Source organism: Wyeomyia smithii, chromosome 3 (genome assembly GCF_029784165.1).
Source record: "Wyeomyia smithii strain HCP4-BCI-WySm-NY-G18 chromosome 3, ASM2978416v1, whole genome shotgun sequence".
Classification (NCBI taxonomy): domain Eukaryota; kingdom Metazoa; phylum Arthropoda; class Insecta; order Diptera; family Culicidae; genus Wyeomyia; species Wyeomyia smithii.
The window spans coordinates 27,214,434-27,232,865 of record NC_073696.1 but is presented as its reverse complement, the minus strand read 5'-3'; the positions used below and the strand labels follow the sequence as shown (position 1 = coordinate 27,232,865).

The 18,432-nt window shown below is 34.3% G+C and overlaps 2 protein-coding genes across 5 annotated transcripts in view; one reads left to right on the top strand and one right to left on the bottom strand.

Moving 5' to 3' along the window:
* LOC129728189 (uncharacterized) overlaps window positions 1-18,432 on the bottom strand; it is a 44,673-nt gene that overhangs the window by 1,624 nt on the left and 24,617 nt on the right. Inside the window, exons 3-9 of the mRNA XM_055686605.1 lie at window positions 15,781-16,213; window positions 14,354-14,514; window positions 14,122-14,296; window positions 12,934-13,064; window positions 12,630-12,871; window positions 4,459-4,599; window positions 3,837-3,841 (exon numbers count right to left, since the gene is read on the bottom strand). Of these exons, the coding sequence (XP_055542580.1) occupies window positions 3,837-3,841; window positions 4,459-4,599; window positions 12,630-12,871; window positions 12,934-13,064; window positions 14,122-14,296; window positions 14,354-14,514; window positions 15,781-16,213 (1,288 nt within the window). The remainder of the gene's footprint in view (window positions 1-3,836; window positions 3,842-4,458; window positions 4,600-12,629; window positions 12,872-12,933; window positions 13,065-14,121; window positions 14,297-14,353; window positions 14,515-15,780; window positions 16,214-18,432) is intronic.
* LOC129726920 (rho guanine nucleotide exchange factor 7) overlaps window positions 2,183-18,432 on the top strand; it is a 108,511-nt gene continuing 92,261 nt past the window's right edge. For all 4 annotated transcript variants that reach the window (XM_055684184.1, XM_055684183.1, XM_055684182.1 and 1 more), the window contains exon 1: window positions 2,183-2,850. The gene's annotated coding sequence lies outside the window, so the exon portion shown is untranslated. The remainder of the gene's footprint in view (window positions 2,851-18,432) is intronic.

The following is an 18,432-nucleotide window of genomic DNA, read 5'->3' as shown; positions in this document are numbered from 1 at the left end:
TTTTAAATGAAGAATTAAAACTCGCTCCAAATCCCTACAATGACAGTTGGTATATGGGCGAGCTGTCATTGTAGGGATTTCGAGCAGTTTTTAATCTTGATTTAAAAAGCGAAGTACAACAATAGAATTTTTTTTAAATCACGTTTTACTCAGAAAATGCAGATCTTTCAGATGATATAAAAAACTGATGTAGCTAAACAACCCAATTCAAGATTAGAACTTCATCTGCAATTTTCTCAATTGTGAGTATTTCCACACGGGACTCTTATGCTTTTATGGGCAGTATATGTGTTCAACAGTTATTTCAAAAAGACTGGAACATGAAAATAGAGAAACAAAATGTTCACAGTGCAATTAATTCGCGAGTAAATAAGTAAGTCGACAGCTGTAAACTAGTTTAGCAACAAACGTTACGTAAGCATAACTGAAATAAACCTTATGAAGAAAAACAGCCAGAATTCCAGATTTTTATATATCACCTAAAAGAGTAAATTTTTCCGAACAAAACGTGATTTAAAAAAAATATATCGATGTCTTTTGATTTTTAAATGAAGAATAAAAATCTCTTGAATGGCAGTTGAAACATGGGGAAACTGTCATTCAAGCGATTTCGTGCAGGTTGCGTGCCATCCTAATTCGAGATTCAAAAACCAAAGGACAACGATAGATTTTTAAAAAAATTACGTTGAGTTTGCTCAGAAAACGCAGTTTTTCCATATGATCGAGGGGTAAGGCAATGAGTAAAGTTGAAGTTTTCCGAGTTTTTTTGAGGAAACCTGAAAAATAAAGAACAAATCTGAGTAACTCTCGTGTTCTGAATATCCATCCATGAACTTTTTTCCCACCGCATATATACACATGAATGTTGCTCGGTCCCACCTTTTATATATATTTCTTGCTTTCAAGATAATCAAAGATGCGAAACATCTGAGAATTTCGGAGTAATATTGAGTAAATCAGAGTAATTCCCAAGTAAAAGAGTAACTCAGATAAAAGTGAGAAAATTTGAGTTTTTCTGAGAAAACGTGAAAAATAAAGAGCAAATCTGAGTAACTCTCGTGTCTCTGAAAATCCATCCTTAAACCTTTTCCCCACCGCGAATATAAATATGAATGTTACTCTGTCTCACCGCTCATATATTTTTCTTGTTATCAAGGTAACCGAAGCTGTGAATCATCTGGGAATTTCGGAGTAATATTGAGTAAATTAGAGTTACTCCCAAGCATAAGAGTAACTCAGATAAAAGCTGTCTCGCCCCTCGCATATGATATATAAAAACTAGAACAACAAACAGCTGTATTGAGAGTCTTTTGAAATTCTTTTGTGAAGCACACATATCTGATTGGCGTACTACTTTTATGTTTTTCTATACAGCCGAAATTCGTAGGTTGGAACACGACTGCCACCCAACTAGCGAATCGTGTTCGTTAGTTGAATGAACTGACAACTGGGCAAATTTTTCAAAGGGGAGCGCCGATTGTTAATTTCCTTCCTGCTTTGAAAAGTTTTTCTAATTTCATTGCGGTAAAACTATGTCAAAGAAAATAAACTTTGCTCATTTGTCTTGCTGTTGTAGTAAATATTTTATGTATTTGGTCATTACTCTTCCATACAAAAAATCCAACGAGAAGCCAAATGATGAAGCGCAAGCACATCACTCTACTTCTTGCTTAAAAAATGGAGGATCGCTACGCTGGATATTTCCGGTGAAGGCGTTGAAGAAATAAAAGAACAAACAACCGAACAATCAACCTCTAAATTACACACTAAATGTTGTAAATGTATAACATATACTTTACAAATTACACGATTGATTATGCCAGAAGTGTCCAGCTAATAGCGCTGAGAAACAAACTTATCAATGTTGAATGGATTAAGCGTAATAATTAAACATGTTTACAAATTTTCTTAAACAAAATTATTTTAGTAATATATTTTTCACTTTTCGGACCCCTGAAATGCATTTGAATGACGTTGAATTCTGACATTAGAGTGCTTTTTAGTTGGATGACAGCCCAACTAGCGAACACCCAACTAACGAACACCCAACGAGCGAATCATCACTGTACAACTTTCATCCCTATGCCTTCAGTTGATCAATTGTACCCTCGGCTGAATGTCGACTAAGCCGGCCACTAATGTCAAGAGCAAACAAAAAATCCGATGCAGAAATACACAAGCAGAGTCTTGACTGTCAGGTGTTGGTGTTGCTCGCCGCAGCTCGTCTTGCATTTGCTTGCACGGAATCAGTGGACCGAGAACAAAATCGCTAGAATGAAGATTATTCATTCATAGTGCCAGCCTGCAGTTACCGCGGCAGTGTGAATCGCAAACACAAAATTAAGACGGAGTCGGACACAAAGAGGTCTGCGATTGTTGTTTTTTCGAAGTTTATCTTTAGTTTCCACGAAAACCGAGCAGAAGTCTGGATAAAATTGTGCCTGAAAATTGGTGAAAAAAGTTTGATAATTATGTGATCATCATTGTGTTCTTGAGAGAAACGTCGAAGTTTCGTTTGTTGTGATTGGCTTTACCCGTATCTACATCGAATGCAAATCGAATAACCAGCCGAGCCGTCGAATATTTTCGCGTTTTACGGCTGTACGAGAAAATATACAAAAAAGGAAGCAAAGGAAAATGAGAGCGCATTTCACGCAAATGTGAAAAAAGTGGTGTAGTGAGCGGAGAATATATATCGCGGGATAGCAGCCGCGATCGTGTGCGACTGGCAAGAAAAAGAAAAGAAAGATCTTCCGCCTAGCCTAGCCTAGCCAAGAGCGGCGCAGCAGTGTGATCTTCCTCCTTTGCAGACGACCAGATTTCGTTCTGCCTTTTCTCATCCGTTCTCCCGTAAGTAAAGCTAATTATAAAACGAAATATTTCCAATTTTTCTCCCTTTAGTTTGCTTTACGTTCTGTTATTTTTTACGACGACGACGACGGCGACGGCAACAGTGAAGACGACAAATACGACAATAAGAGTATAGAGATGACTACAAATATAAATGAGACCGTAGAGGAGAAAACTTTTGAGGAGGTTCAGTTAAAGGTTAAGGATGCTTAGGTGAAAAATTATTTTCGACTTTGCTAGAATGTTTCATTTGTTATTTGTAGACATGATATGTAACATTCTATTCTTTTTCGTATGTTACGCCTTAGAAGTATGGTTGGAGAAAAATTCGAAACTTTCATGAGTCATTCCATTTTGGGAGCTCAGTAACAACAAGGATTAGTCATTCCAGTCAGGTGATTAGTAACAAAAAGGATTAGATATTATTAAAAAATGCTTTCTAGTTAGATTTTACAAACCAAATAAAAATTAGAAGAAAATAAGGCGAATTTTCGGGTTTCCAGTATTATAACACCTTGAACTTTGTTTAACCTTAATGATGCAAATTCAAGTGTCTCTCGCAATTCACGACGCATTTTTTGTAAAGGCATTGACTATGATACATTTTGGATCGTTGATAAATAAATCACGTGAAACACGCATAGAGTCTATGCCATAGATGCCACGAGTAGACACTAACCGCCTACCGTGATATCCTCTGTTTCTGTGTCAGTGAATTATTCGATAGAAAATCCTTGTCCCAAATGGTCAACTAATGCTTGTTTTATTAGCATTGCCCGGTTTGATTTTTTTTCTAAAGTCATAAAAAAATTATGACTATTGTTTTAGCTTAGGAAGAAAGTTCTATGTTGTACGGTTTATGAGAATTGATTTTTTTATATATCTGTCCTGATATTTTTTTAATCTTTCTTTGCATATTGCCTCGACCGTACTATTTTCGCAAGAATTTGTTTCAGATTATACCTTTTTCTGAATGGCTGACTTACTCGATCTGAAAGAAAATACAAAAATGTTACAGAAGCTGTTAGTTTGTTATGAGAAAAATTTTTCAGGTATAACAAAAATGATGACAAAAACTTTGTTACTAACGTATCGAATTTCTAACGAAATAAGATAGCATATAGAATAGTAGGAGTTAGAAACAACAGCTTCTGATAGAGACGAAAATATTATAAGACTTGTTTCAGTACAACTTCATTTCAGGATTTGTTATTATAACCCATTCAGATTCTATTTTGTTAACTTATGAGAAAATACAAAATCGTATCAAAATATGTTAGGTATTTGTATGTCCTTTTGAAAGAATTTTGTAATATTTTAGTTATGCCCTTATGATCGAGTTTGCTTCTGAAGTTATTAAAATTTAGAACGTTTGAAAATCACCTATTCTGACATTTCTTCATCCTTTATTTTGTTCCACTAAAATTTATGTTGCTCCACATTTACTGCTTGAAATAGAAATAAAAATAGCTTGACTTGCATTATAGTCATTAAAAATTCAAAAGATAAATATAACTTTACACATAAAAAATTAGGGAAAAATCCTGAATGATACGAAAAATCGTGGATTTGATTTCTGAAGAAAATAACAATAGATATGTCACTTACTCTACAGTGTTGCTGCCGTTGTTGTATTGCGAGTGCGAAAAACTTCGTACCACTTGGAGTAAGCATCGACGATAACCAGATAGTAGTGAGCAGGATTCCAGATCGGTTTTCTTCGACGATTTGGCAGCATCTGCAAAGGAACTGCAATGTCGAACACAGTTTTTTACGTCATCGTCTATGTTTGGCCAGTAAATGAAGTTTCTAGGCAACTCACATGCACTTCCAGAAAAGTGCAGAAATGACGATCTGATCAACAAACGTTATGCTTGAATAATCTGCTGGCTGTCTCGTCTGACGAAGAACACATAAAAATGTGGATATTTTTGCTCTATGCGTTTTAAGAATATGTATTGATTTTGTAAGGTTCGTAAGTGGTTGTCTTCGGCCCCTTTTTGCATAAGATTGCTGCAGAAAAACTGCCGAAGAAAACCACTGACGAAGACGTTTGATACCATATATGAAATGATAAATGAATAATGAGATGTGAAACGAGAAGAAATATGTGTGAAACGCGAAACTCCATAACGCAGTTGATTCTTTTGTTTCCTTCGATTCTAGAATGGCCAAATACCACTTAATATGGATATTTAATATGGCGACTAATGGTTTCTAGAAAACAACTTAAAATGTTCTATTCAATATGGATGTTTCCGGAACCGGGATTATACAGAAACGTCAAAGATCGAGTCCAGACGTCATTTTAAAATTCAGGAAGGTGATTTCTGGTTTGTGGAAAACTCACAAAGGACCAAATACACTGGGGTCGCTTTTTACGCGGTTGGTTGTACCGCATTTAAAAGATTAGATTGGATAAACTTATACTAAACTTACCGCGTACAAATGATCTTCCAAATCGAGTAAAAATAATCCGCGTTATTGTGAAGATATCTCGTTTAAAAAAACGCATATAAACAACCCGCGTAAAAAGCGACTGCAGTGTACCATTCAATATGGATATTTCTGGAACCGGGATGATGCCCAGAGGCCTTAACACCAACTCCGGGTGCCGTTTTGAGCGTTTGAGCGTTGACGTTGCTTTTCGGATAACGGCATTTTTTCCAATTTTCGAAAAACTGACAGCGATAAAAAGCCAGCGTAAACAATACACTTCAAACTACTTGTGCGTTGGTGGAACCCGGAAGTTAAAAAGACTATTTATTACGCCGCAAAAAGTTACGGGCTCCTCAGAAAATTCCAAAAGAAGATCGTAAAAACTCGGACACCTTTGCCGAATTCAAAAGTGCTAGAAACTCAGCCCGAATAACAGTTAACAAAGCTAAAACGGCTTGTTGGAACCAATTCATAGATTTGATTGAATTAGAATAGAATAGAACCATTTACCCCTCGCTTCATCCTCCACTAATCACAATAAGAAATTCCTTGCAAGTAAAAATGTGATAGAGCTTTGATACTGAATCTATAGACCGCACCAGAAAGTATCGACGGGCACACTTAGAAGTAACTGAATAATAAGTATTTTGATTTCTGAGTTCAATTGTTACTATGCAAACATTTTCTCTGATATATATGTATTCACTTACAAATACCTACTGCTTTATGCTGTTCCTCATCATATACCGTATCCAAGATGGCGGACTTCTCCTCTAACCGTCTTCATAAGGTTCTGCACAGACGCTCTTCCAACGGAAGTGGTCACTTCAATCCAGCCTTTTTTTTTTAATTTTTCCACTGTATTTGCTGCTCTGACGTGTTTCCTGAGGTTTACATTCCAAAATGTCTCAATTGACCGTACTTCCGAGCAATTTGTCTGATTCATGTGCTTTAACACAAAAATGACTTCGTTGTCTTCAAACCACTTCTGAGTGGCTTCGCATAGTGGCAGGATTCCAAATTAGGCCAAAACACTACTGAGCCTGTATGTTGACGAATCATGGACAGCAATCTCTTTTGCAAGTAGAGAAATTTTGCCACACTCGCATATTGCCTGATTTTTCTTCTCTTCTCAAGGGTTTTCCTTCCCGTGCCGTGTAGAAATGCGGTCCTGGCAAAGTTTTATAGTCCAGTTTTACGTATCATCTATTATAATACAGGCATCATTTTTGCAAGAGATGTCATCGTACAACTTTCTGGCTCTCGGTTTGACCTACCCAGTTTGTTTTGGACTTCTTTTCGGCATAGGCTGCTTCTTTTATGTCTTCAGACCAAGTCTCTTAGCTCGTACAACGTTCGATACAGATGTAACCACCTTTTCCGCCTCATCACGCCTCATCAAACATTTTCTTGAATTCTTGTCAATTTCCCAACTACTGGACCACGTTCTTGGTCACTTTCCGGTAAATCCTGGAAAAAGTTCTCCTCAGCATACCTGCGGATCGCAGTACGGATGGCTTTGACGTTTACTCCTTCATCTTTCGCCAACTTTCTCAGCGACAGTCCCCATTTGTGCACGAAAGTCCTCGCATTTCGAAACAAGACCGGAAAAAAACACTGTGTTCGCACGGAGATGACTGAATTAATGTAAACAAACTTACGCAGTCAATTCGAAGCACAGAGATCGACTCACGTTTGAAAGGCGTTATTTTTTCTGCGTGCCCTTACTTTCTGGTGCGGTCATAACATGGAACACAATAATGATTTTAGCTTATCAAAACTCAATTGGGCACTTAGCAAATCAAAGAGCTTTTCGGTTGGTCCAGACAAGATTGGGTATCCCCTTCTCAAGAACCTGCCACTAATCGAAAAAACCACATTACTATCATTATACAACGAAATTTGGACAACAGGTTATTATTCACCGGAGTGCTCAAATCTCAAAACCAGATAAGGATATACCTATCACAGGCAAGTGCAGGCCAACAACACTATTAAATTGCATTGGGCAAAGTCTTGGAGAGCTGGTTAACCGGCGATTGCTGCACGAATTAGTGTCTCAAGGTCTACTTAATAATAGACGGTTCACCTTTCGTCCCGACAAAGCTGCTGACGATTATTTTCATCCACTATACAACCGGGCCTTCCGTTCGACCTCCGGTTTGTTTGTCACGAGTCTTACTAAAGCAGTCACGGCAGAATGTGGCCAACTACCCTATAAATAATGCCTGTTAGAATGCCTGGTTAGAAAAAGTCGATTAAGGCATCTAACATTGAACCTGACTCTAAAAAAATCGATTTACGGCCTTTGGATGTCATCCCGGTTCTGGAAATGCTCGTTGAAGGTGATATTTGGCTTTTTCCAAAACCAGAAATACCCATATGAGAGGTATATGGTTATTTTTGGCTGTTTTCCAGAAATCGGGGGTATTATATCCATTCCGGAAATAGTATACACTAAAGTCGCTTTTTACGCGGGGGATACGTGCCGCGTAAAAAACATCGCGTAAAAAACCGCGTAAATTCCGAAATCCGTGTAAATTCCGGAATCCGCGTAAAAAAAAACCACATAAATTTCGGAATCCGCGTAAAAAAACCCGCGTAAAAAACGACCTTAGTGTCCCAAGTAACATTTTCATTGCCTTACAGTTTTATTTGTGTTTTATTATTGTTTTATGAAAGCTACGATTATTCATTTCAGTTTTATGATGTATTTATCAAAATTTTGTTGGTTTTATGTCACTGCTGTGCTTATAGCATCTTTCACATCGTTTTCAAAGCAATAAAAAAACTTCACCTTCATTCAATTCCGTTTGCTCTGGACATATGTTTTGTAATGACTATATATGTCTCAATACGGCTACGAAATAAAGCTTTTATAGAACCATCAAATTTTTTCTTATTGTGGTTTTAAAAAAGAGCATAGCTACTTACTACTATAACCACAGACAAAAGACATGCTACTCGATGACGATTTAATCGACCAAAAAAATAACGATAATTTTGAAATTTTGCTTAGTGGGCAATAATACCGCTAGTGTCTTATAGCGACACATTCATTATCAAAGACAAAAACCATCAGTAATACCGCTCAGGTTGATTTAAGCAAGCGTGCACACCCATTAGCAAAGACAAAAACCGTTTTGCGAAAATAAGTTAGTAGGCAATAAGCTCACATGGTGGCGCATATTTGAAGTACATTTATATTTAGTTTCAAAATGAATAACAATAAATGGAGGAAAATCAAAAGTAGTGGTTATTTCAAGCGGAAAGTAAAGCAGAATTTTCTAAAAATTCTCAACTCTGACACATTGAACGGGCACAACAGTTAAACAGGTTTCACCTTTTTCGATTATCTGAACTACCTTGAATGACATTTTGAACTAATGGCAAGATAAAACTAGGGATTAAACACAGACAAAGATCTAAGTAGCGAACGGATACCAACGCAATGAAACTTTGTTTTGATATGATTCACGCACATTGTTCGGAACTGTCAAACGTTTAAAACCGTACTGCCATTATATAAACCGTCGTAAAACCGATAGGGAATGGATAAAATTGTTTGGTTTCGTATAAAGCCGTTTGATCTAGATATTAATTTCAAGATGCCACAGTAGGAAAAAAACAGTTCTGTTGCAGTATTAGAAAAGTTTAACATGCTTTATTTAACTATGTTAAGAAATACAGCTGCAATTTTATCGCCATGTTTAAATAATATTTTTCAGCTGAACAAAATTGCAGTTTTCTTCTTTCTTCTTTTAAAATAGGGTTTCGATTTGAAGAATGGTAAACTTCTACACTTGTTTGCCGGAATTCAGTGAGTCGTAATGGCTTACACGAAGTAGAACAACAAATTATTAATTCCTGACAATTTTAAAAATTATTCTCTAATTAGACAATTTTGAAGGCGCATCTTTTTTAAGGCCCTATCAGATAAAAACCACCAAAAATTTGCAATGTTAAGCAAACCAACCAGATTTTAAAAGTTTCGAATGGAGGAAAGCATTTACCACCATCATTTAAGCAGCCACCAAAGTGTCAAGCTCTTAATGAGAAAGCGTTTGTTTTGTTTTATTGAATTCATTCATAAAACACTTTTGCTGGCCTTTAGAAAAAACAATTTTGTTTTAAAATAGTTTTAAAGATGTTGTACTAAGATGGTGAAAAGCACAAAATGAAGTGCAAATGTTCTTATGAGGGTTTTTATTTAAGGTTCTCACATCGTTTCATAGAGTGGGCCCTCCTGACCTATATGCAGCTTTATAGTAGTTTAGAAGTGGCACTAATGACGCATTTAGTTTTAAATAAGGTTTCATGATATTTATCACATTTACTGCTATAAATCTATTTCAAAACTTAAAATGTTATTTGGGTGTATTAACCATTAAACAAAAGTAAAATTTCCCGCTTTATGTTAAACACGTAGCAGTATTCTACAATCGAATACTGCAATAAACGAAGGAAATCCGGTAAAAACTAGCTCAAACTATTAGCACTGTCGTTTATTATATTCAGTTACTAGCTGACCCGGCAAACTTCGCCCCGCATATTTTTGTGTTCAATTTGATAATTTTAAATTTGCAAACTCATTGATTGCTTGCGATTTGTTTATATCGTTTGAAATGATTGGTTTTATCGGAACGACAACATCCTCGACTATTGGCATTTGTACACCACCTCTATTCTGGAAATACCCATATTGGGTGGTATTCAGTTATTTCCTTTGTTTTCCAGAAACTGAAAGTGATCATCTTCGAATTTAAAATGGTGTCCAGGGTCAATGCACGGCTTCTATACATCATTCCGATTACGGAAATATCCATATATAGTAGTATTCGGTTATTTTCGGCTGTTTCCCAGAAGTTGCCATCTTACAATTCAAAATGGTGTCTGAGGTCAATTTTTAGCTGGTCATTTTTCGGGCAGAAACCGGAAGTCACCATCTTAGAAGTCAAAATGGTGTCTTTGATCGATTCTAGCTCCTGTGTATCATTTTGGTTCCGAAGATACTCATATTGGATGGAAATCGCCCATTTTTGGCTGTTTTTCAGAAACCGGAAGCTGCCATCTTACAATTCATAATGGTGTCTGAGATCAATTCTCAACTCCTTGCATCATTCTAGTTCCGGAAATACTCGTGTTGGGTGGTTTTTGGTCATTTTTGGCTATTTTCCAGAAATCCGAAGTCGCCATCTTGGATTTCAAAGTGAAGTTTGGAGACGATTTCTGGCCTCTGAGCGTCATTCTGGTTAAAGAAACACCCATATTGGGTGGTATTTGGTCATTTTCGGCTGTGTTCCAGACATCAGAAGTCGCCTGAGGTCGATTTGTGGCTTCAGTGCATCATCACGATTTCGGAAATACCCATATTGGGTAGTAATTGGTCATTTTTCGCCTTTTTTAAAAAACCGGAAGTCGCCATCTTGGATTTCAACATGGTATTTGTAGATATTTTCCGGATAGTATCAGAATCGACCAGAAGCTCCTATCTTCAATTTAACAATGGCGTCTGGAGTCCAGCTTTCGCTCCTGTGCATCGACTCAATCATTTTAGTTTTTTCGGAAAACCTGGTTGAGATATCTGTTTAGTTTGTATGGGAGGGGTGCCGAACCACCATGAAAATATTTTCTGCTCTCAAAAACCTCCACATGCCAAATTTGGTTCTATTTACTATTAGTTCTCGAGCTGTGCGAAATTTGGGTTTCGTTTGTATGGGACCCCTCCTCTACGGAAGAGGGAGGGGTGGTCAACCATTATGGACATATTTGTTAACCCAAAAAACATTCACATGCCAATTTTCGTTCCCTTTTCTTGATTAGTTTTTGAGATGTGCAGAAATTTGTATCGGACCCCTCCCTTCCAATGCAGGGAAGGGTCTCAAATCATCATAGGAACCTTTCTCGGCACCAAAAACCCCTGCATACAAAGCTAGTTTCCGAGCCTATATGGATCAGACAGACAGACCGGACTGCATTTTTATATGTGTAGATAGATAGATTATAGATTGTTATATCAGTTTGGTTCATTATTATTTCAGTTATTAAAATGCTTCATTACCGACTGGTCAGTTATGTGGAAAACCACACAAGGCTCGGAAGAAGCTTTCAAGAATTCTAAAAAGTCAGAATAGAGATTCATACACCCAAAACAAAGGGGGAAGATTTTATTACTTTTGAAGAATATTTTATTACTTTAGGTGTCTTAAGATCATACATTAGACACAAAGGGGAATACACAATAAGTAATGAATCAACACGCTTGTATACGTTTCTGCAGGAAAAATACAACAAAAAGCCGCAACGCACGTGTTAGTGGAACTTCACTCGTTGCATTTGTATTGGTGCAATGTACAGGTTCATTTCAGCCCCCTTCACTCACACATATGCACAATCTTTCCGGTAACGTACTAGCATCAAATGTCAGAATATTCATTCGCATTAAAGGCTGTATTCAGCTGTGTTTTATTTTTCACGTGCGTTTTATAATTTTAAAACGATGTGATCAAATATATCAACAACGTGACATATTTGAACTAAAGAAATATTTTCTATTATGCTTTCTTCATATGAAGATTTCAAAGCACATGAGGGCACATAAAGTAATAAATTTCACAACATTGAGGAATGGAAAAGCAACACTTATGGTCACAGTGGTATATTCAATTTGAGGGTCGTTTTTCGATTGCCGTTTCGTTTTGCCGATAGCCTGCATTACACGCACAATTTTGAGAAACGATCTATGACAAACTAATAGTTCCCAAGTAATACTACAAGTTTATCCAACAGTACCCTTACTCTCATGCCTGAAGTGTGAGAGCCCACATTCAGTGCGATATTCAGCCAGTATTCACGTTGAATATCATAATAAACACAAACTTGTAGTACTATTTATTAACTACAAGTTTGTCATTCAACGTTTCCCAAAATTGTGCGAGTGAAGCGAGCTAACGGCGAAACGTAACAGCAATCGAAAAAACACCCTTAAATTTAATATGCCACCTTGACCATAGATGTTGCTTTACCATTCCTCAGTCTCGTGAAATTTATTACCTTACGTGCCTTCATGTATTTTTGAATCGTCATATGAAGAAAGCTTAATAGAAAATATTATTGTCCTTGAGGAGCGAGCTATCGGCACGCGACGCAACCTTGGCTTATGGTGTATCGAAAAATCATCTATTTATTTCATTTATAACAATAAACAGCTTAAACAACATACAAACTAAACAACATATAACAAATGCTAACAGCGATCTAAGTCAGCTATGAATGCAGTTTTTGAGGAGTCCAGACGATCTCCAGAGAATGATATTTTATAAAAGTAAAACTGAATAAACTTTAGAACGTTTTCGCATTCTTCCGCGTATCGCAAATGGAAAACAGTGTGTAGTTTAAACAAGAGGTCCAAAACCGATACAATGCTGCTACAAGGGAACTTAATGTTGTCCAAGATTACGAAGAATTTGTTGTTGATGTTTGCAATAGAACCAAAAGCCACTATGAATGGCTGTACATTTTTCCCCAAGTTCCGAGCTTCCAGTTGTCGAGACGCGATGGTTTCCTCTAAAGTGGCCTCTGTCTACAAGTAGTGTTGTTGAAAATCAACAGACATTAATGTATGTAACGTATAAATTTATTTACCGCCAGTACACAAATGAACGCTTGTCTGCTTTGCAATAAGGACGGTTTTGTGCGTTTTCTACCTCCTATTTTTATGAAGTATTGACGAATTATTAATGGCAATGCGTACAACGCGAGAAATATGGAGTACTCTAAAAGAATAAGCTATAATTATGACAGGTTTTAAATACTGAACAATTTACAAAAAAGCAACTAAATAGATTTTTTTTTGTTCATCAACTAAATATATTATTTATGATCGGATTGAAACTTTACTCAGATGTTCCTATGGGCTATAGATATCATTTTGTGCTATTAGTATTTTTTTTAATCATGACTCAGTTTTGAGAGAGTTTTATATAAAAATGATATTGATTAAAAATATTTTTGAAGCCAGAACGATTTGTTTGATCGGTAAAATGTCTACGTTGTAAACAATATTATTTTTTCTAATGAAAATATTCGCCGTTTAACAAGATAAAAAATTTACGGAAAAAACATAAATAAATTGAATATTAGAAAAACATATTTTTAAAAATCTGAATTTTTCTCTATGAAAACCACACAATGTTAGTTTAACATTGATAGTTGTTCGAACTTAGCATGAATCAAGCATAAAAAGATAAAACTTTTAAAAACAATTTTTTTTTCAATTTTTTACTGGGTATTTTTTAAGGACAAAATTACTGTTTATAACTCTGCCGAAGATACCTTATCAAATATTTTAAATATATTTGTTTTATTTTCAGAAGTTTTGAACTTTTTGCTTCTACTGTGTTTATTTTCTCTGGAGAGACAACACTGTTATCTAGAAACTCATCTGACTCTAAAAATAAATGTAACCATCAATACCGGTTTTACATAAAACCTTTTCAAAAATCAGTTGTTATTTACAAAAATTATCAATAGCACAAAATGACATCTCTAGCACGTTGGAACATCAGCGTAAGGTTTCAATCAAATCAAAAACGACAGTTAATAAATTATATAGAGATTGGGACGTTTTTTGAAAAATTGCGCTATATTGAAATTTTAGTTTTTTTTTTTTGTTGCTACTGCTGAGACGCAGAACTGTGTAAAATGAAGAGTATTTCAAAAATAGAACTTGACAGAACTTCTATCGTTTTTACATCAATAGGAAAACTTCGTCAAAAGCGTCTTGCGACTAACAAGAAAAACTCATTACTAATCCAATTGACTTTTGCCTACCAGTGAGTTGAAAATGGTCTGTAAAAATAGAAGCCAAATTGTTCAATAAATCCATGTCCTCGACAATTAGCTGTTTGTAGTTTTCGAAAATGTTTTTGAATCGGCGAACGAAAGGGAAAATACGTTCCTCGTGCCTAACATGATTCGGCAGAATTTTTTTGAAGTCCACAGATATCTGTTCATAAGAACGTGAATTAATAAATAAAACTTGTTACAAGATGATCGATATTACTAATTGATGCACATCCACATAATAGGTTAAGACATCCCAATCTCCGAACGCTAATTTTCCCGTGACCGACTGGAAACGTCGCAGTGGGTAGCTGGTAATCCATAGGTTCATAATTTCTTCCTTTCGATCAAATCCGATTATGTTCAATTTGATTTTGGCAGCTGCGGATTGAAATAAACACATTGAATGAACAGCAATTGGAAAAAATGTTCAAATATAAATTATAATTAAAATTCGATTCAAAATTAAACACAAAGTCACAGTCACAAAAATTCAAATAACATAAATGTTTCACTGTATTGAAATAAAAATTAAAACAAATATTACAATTTATATTCGACTTAGAACTAAAATGAAAACCATAACATTTAAATTATTATTATGAAAATAAAACTATAATCAATTTTTTTATTCAAATTATCTTTAAAATTAAGATTAGAATCAAAACTGAAATTAAAATAATTTTAAAATGGAAAATATATTAAAATATGTTAAAATTGAATTAAACTTAAAATAACCATTAAAATTAATATTAAAATGTATGAATTGAAATTTAATTGAAAATAATATTAAAATTGGTCGGCTTGCAGCCAAACCGAACCAAGCGTCAAAAACATTATATCGAGTAATCGGTGTTCAAAGTTTAACCACCCCGTATAGTTTCAGCAAGCTGCTGCGGAGAATTTTTCGTTATAGTATCATTATGAGCTGTTCGAATGATCTCGTTTTTTCATGAAAGATAAATTATTAATTTTAACATTCCTAGTGAAAACTCAATTTCGAAAATAAACGGTGCTTCGTTCGGTTTGGTCGCACGCCGACCAATTTATAACAAAATTTATATCAAAATTTAAATTAAAATTAAATTAAAATTAGATTAAAATTGAATTAAAATTAAATTAAAATTAAATTAAAATTAAATTAAAATTAAATTAAAATTAAATTAAAATTAAATTAAAATTAAATAAAAATTTAATTAAAATTAAATTAAAATTTAATTAAAATAAATTAAAATATATTAAAATTAAATTAAAATTATATTGAATTAAATTAAAATTAAAATAAATTTAAAATAATATAAATTAAAATTGAATTTAAAATTAAAATTGAAATAATGTTAAAATAACATTAAAAATTGAATTTAAACTGAATTGAAATTAGAATAATATTAAAATTGATATGTATCAGAATTATTAAATTAATATTAAAAATTGAATTGAAATTAACTTTGAATTTAAAATGTGAATCAAACTTGATATTGACATTAACATTGAAATATATATTTAAATGAGATTGAAAATTAAAACTAATACCCTAATTTGAATCGAAATCCGAATCATAAGTTATATTTTAATTCAAATTTTAATTAAGTGAATTTCAAACCAATCTGTTGAATTTAAATTTTACATTTATAGAATATGTTTCACCTTGGCATTGATCACGTTCTTCGGCACTTAATTGATTCCATTGATCTTCAAATCGTTTTGGACTTTCTGGCTGTTGTTCATTTTCTGCTGTGGCTGCTGTTGGATTATATATACCTTTCTTGAATCTTGTATCATGCTGTTGCATATATTTATACCGAGTAAATAGTAACCCTGCAGCTGCCTGGTTCTGACTCTTCGGAATGTACCAGGTACGTGGGTCTTCATGCGGCAACTGGTTACAAATGATTTGTACCATTTTAGTAGAGTCCGATGCCAGAATTTTTCCTTTTCCCAACACGAAGAAATGTTCAACTACAGCATCTATGATATATTCTCGACATTCCGGTGTGCTCAGATTACTTTCATTGTCGTTGTTGGCAATATCAAGGAATTTACGTCCTGATTCTGATCGCTCACAAATTTTTAGCAAACTCTGTTGGACAGGACATTTTACGTAATTAAATACTCTTAATCATTATGCGCTATGAAACTTCTTAAATTATAATATAATATATATAAATATATAAATATATAAAATATAAATATAAAATTAAATTTAAATAAAATAATATATATATATATTTATATATATATATATATATATATATATATATATATATATATATATATATATATATATATATATATATATATATATATATATTATTTTATTTAAATTTAAAGAAAAATTAAATTAAATTAAAATTTAAATTAAAGAAAGAGAAAGGAGGGTAACATTTATGTAGTTTTGGAACGGTTTAAGAGAAATAAAAGTATATTCAAGTTCGATTCTAGATATATAATCAGACAATGAGCAGTGCAGTCACCAAAAACAGTAATCTGATTGAAACCGTTTTCATCGACTTTTTTACTAAAAACAAAGTTGCTTCTCAGATTTTCTATTGACAATCTGTATTCATTCCATTTTTTCCTGTTGTTATCTAGAAACTAACATTTTTATTGCTAAAAATAGTGACATATTTCGTGAGCTGTGGGGTCTCTATGTATGAAATTTATCTATCAGCAAGCCATCGTATAATGGAACCTCGACTGAAAGAGTAATTGAGACCCAACCACTAAGCTATGCATTTTTTTTATATTCTTAATAAATTTCAAAGCTCACGCCGAAAGTGTCCACTATAAAAAAAATCATCTTCAATTTTTGGTATTCGAAGTACATCTTCTAAGCATATTACTACCGAATCAATCACTAAAAACTGCCGTATAAAAATACATTTGAGCGAGAAAGAAAAATCATGTACCGAACGAAAAGCAAAAAAAATCCTTAAAAAAACATTTCAAACAGCTAAAATTTCACAAATGTTCTGAAGCTTCACTGGCTTTTTCAGATTTTTTCCTGATAATTTCAGGTTTTTTCTAGGCAACACCCTATGAGTTATTCATGAACGGTGAGTTTTTGAAGAAAAGTGCTTCGCAGTTTTAAAAAGTCGAAATTAAAGACTCGGCGCCTCTGACGAAAGCAAAATCAAGGGCGAGAATGTTCTCATCCCGAGAATACAAATCATTTTGAACGATTTGCCTTTTGAATTCAAACGTTTTATATATAATATTACATACAGACCTTGGAACAGAATTGCAAGAATACCAGGAAAGTACTAGCATGTTTTCATAAATCGTAATCCTATAAGAATCTCTCCATAGAGCTAAAAATGAGTAATTTTTTATTATGCATACTTACTTTATGTGCGCATACTGGTGCTGGTAAGTTTACTTGGCATGCCTAGTTTGCCACAATTAATTTTAACGATCGTAAAAAATCCATACGATCTCGCAAGTTTGGCATTATATTCTGGAGTTCTCCTATATTTTCTTTAAAGTACCAGAAGTCGTCGAATTTGACTCCTGCTTTTTCAAGGTGGGGTTCAATTCGTTCTAAGCCATGGGACTTCAGGAAGTCGCGAGCTGCTGTGTCTGCCATAATCGTCACAATTATCTGTTGAACGAAAAGTATCGCTGTGTTATTTTTTGAGGTTTCCGTAAACACAAATCACAAACGGAAGCTCTGTAGGTCATTGAAACCGCACTGAAATGTGTTTGTGGCAGTCATTTCTATTTCCATGAACACCAACAATAATTCTGGAAAAAGAACCAACCCTTACCTAGATACTTTTCCGTATTAAATATTTAATCGTGAACCGGCCACTTTTTGATTCGCATGTTCAGATCACTGTTTCTAACTTGAAAAGAAAAAGCTGGTACACTGCGATCAGAGTTGCCGGAGATGATTGCAAAATCATTGATAGCGAATATAAGATTTCTTCTTCGTTTGGTTTAATGCAATTTTCAACATCGCTTGTATCCGCTTGCGAGAACGCAAATGTTTGTGTTTTCCTTCAACGCATTGTGTTTACCAATCATGATATTATTCCCAAAGGCATATTGCATATAAAGGTTTGGAAATCATCAACATGTATGGTGGAGAAGAAACGTACCTGGCAGCTCTTGACACATTGTTTTCTTTTTCCCATATGTGTACAATGAACAAATTAACACACGTACACCGGATGAATTGGAGAAGGAAGAAACAGCAACTAGTCATCTAAGGTGTCATTCAAAAACCATACTATTAGGTGTTGAAAAAAGGGGTTATTATAATTGAGAGGCTGAATATGAACGACTTGAATCACTCAG